The sequence below is a fragment of the Nicotiana attenuata genome, unplaced genomic scaffold, assembly GCF_001879085.1.
Source record: "Nicotiana attenuata strain UT unplaced genomic scaffold, NIATTr2, whole genome shotgun sequence".
Classification (NCBI taxonomy): Eukaryota; Viridiplantae; Streptophyta; class Magnoliopsida; order Solanales; family Solanaceae; genus Nicotiana; species Nicotiana attenuata.
The window spans coordinates 34,000-36,307 of record NW_017676974.1 but is presented as its reverse complement, the minus strand read 5'-3'; the positions used below and the strand labels follow the sequence as shown (position 1 = coordinate 36,307).

The following is a 2,308-nucleotide window of genomic DNA, read 5'->3' as shown; positions in this document are numbered from 1 at the left end:
CCGTCGCGGATATTCAGAGTCGGCAAGGTAGATGTATGGCGATCGCATCCTTGCTCTTCTCCCTCTTATCTTTCTTAGACTATATTAGTATTTTCCAGACTGTGATAGTCTTAATTGTATTCAGACAGTTCTTTAGTAGATACTCGTGACTTGTGACGCCGCGATATCGGGCCTTTGATCTTTCCGCACTTGTTATGTAGACTTATACTGTGAAATTTTATTAATTAATAGCTTAAAATATCCTTATTATGAAATATCGAATTGTTTTGGGATTTTATCGGTTGGCCTAGTTTTATGATAGGCGTCATCACGACCGGGTTGGTTTTGGGGTCGTGGCATGATTCGTCATAATTGTATGATCGATCTAACAAAGATTCACATGTAAATCTATGAAGTTACAGCCGGACGAAATAGAAATTTTATGTATAGAAAAAGGTTGTGGGAGGGATGAGAGAGCAAGTGCCAAACCAATGTGTTCATATGATACTAAATAGTCACAACGAAAGTGGAAGTGTTTATCTAATAGTTCATGTCAAGTTTGAGGAACTATCTAGTAATTTAACCTTATTATATCAATATAAATATGAATCATGTAGAGAAAAACTCAAAAAGGATATGTATCGCACGTGCATTTCTTGTGAAAGACCGAAAATGCAAACAATCCTAAAAATAAAATAAAAAAGTCAAAAAATTGTGCTAAGAATAAAGATATATGCTTAGGGATAATATTTATTGGGAGGAAAAAAAAGTAAACAATAAACAACAATAACCATTTACTTGTTGAAATATTCGTTCCATATTATATATCATTATTCGGAAACAACATACTATATAGACTTCATTCGGATCTGCTACATTGAAGTTTCCATTTAGAGACTTAGCCAATTAGATGGTAAAGTCGAAGAACTAGTCACATTCATTTCAAGTGCTAAGTTTGGATCTTCAGCGTCAATCACAAACTGCAACTGAGCAATTTCTTCAATCAAATAATTTGAAAGTTTCTCGATATTTTGATCTAATTTTTCAAACATTTCCAAATCAGTCAGATCGAGATCTTCCAATGGACAGCATGTGAAAATACTTTCCAGAGCTTTTTCTTTGTCCTTGTTTTCTTCTACCTTCTTTTTCTTTTTGTCCATTTCGTCCTTTCTTTTGCCACCGCTAGTTCTTTCATATGGTATGTAACCACTTAAAGGAGATGCAATTGGCTGCTTGGCCTTCAAAAATCGTCGAACAACCGATTCAACATTCGGACTTCCGAATAAAAACGGTTGACCTATGATTGAAAAGATAAGAATGGCAATCTCGATGCCGCATAAGGTAGAAATCTCCTTTGCTTTTTTGCAAAGTCCTTTCTGCATATTGGAGATTGCAACCTCTTCAGCACGTTTATTTCTGACAAACTCCCTCTCAGCATTCATTCTTATTTGAGAACTATTTCTTTCCATGATTACAACAGGAGAAGAAGGAAAGATACAATTTCTTGCCCAAGGAGTGTTTGGTAACTTGAATTAAAATGAGTACATGCTCGAACCAAGCATGCAAATTTATAGGAGGAAATGGTTCCCTATGCACTCTTCCGTCATAACCCTTTTCAATTCTTGAATTTATTCGTTGACTGGTTCAAGTTTTACTATTTACAAAAGCATCTCCCATAATTTGATAAAGATGAATTTATCTCTTCTCTTTTATGAATATACTTACAATAATTATACCGTCTATAATCAATATAAATGAATACCAATTACCTTGAATTTCTTTAAGAAAGGTTATACAAAATAAAAGTTGTGATTAATTCAATATATATGTCATTTTGCAATAAATTATTTTCTAGTGAGTGGATACTTGTAATAAACTTAAAAGAAAGGGGAGGTCAGTATAATTTTAAAGTTAGAGAGGGAGGTGAGTGTAATTATGTATAATCAGAAGTGTACCACAAAATCAAGGAAAAGTATAGAATAAACCAATATAGATTACCTTAATCTTCATTCTTTGAATTGATTTCCAATATATATATATATATATAAAAAGGAATCGAAGCAATTTTAATCCATATAATAATAACACAAAAAAACTATTGTAATGACATTCATTTTCACTTAGGATTTAAGTTGTATACATTACAATAAACTACTTCTTTATGCAAAAGGAGTGCAATATATAACAATTCGGAGGCTGGATTCAAATTCTAGCAAACGCAACAGACAAAAAAGGTCGGATAAAGTTTGCGTACACACTACTTTCTTCAATTCCGCTTATGAGTTTATATTGAGTTTGTTGTTGTTATTGCAGCAAACAATAAAGTTAA

General features: G+C 32.7%; 1 protein-coding gene across 1 annotated transcript; it reads right to left on the bottom strand.

Moving 5' to 3' along the window:
- Window positions 1–869: 869 nt before the first annotated feature.
- On the bottom strand, window positions 870–1,421 carry LOC109221273 (agamous-like MADS-box protein AGL29). Its single transcript, XM_019385739.1, has one exon. It carries the CDS (start codon window positions 1,419–1,421, stop codon window positions 870–872), a length of 552 nt encoding a protein of 183 aa, XP_019241284.1.
- Window positions 1,422–2,308: the final 887 nt, after the last annotated feature.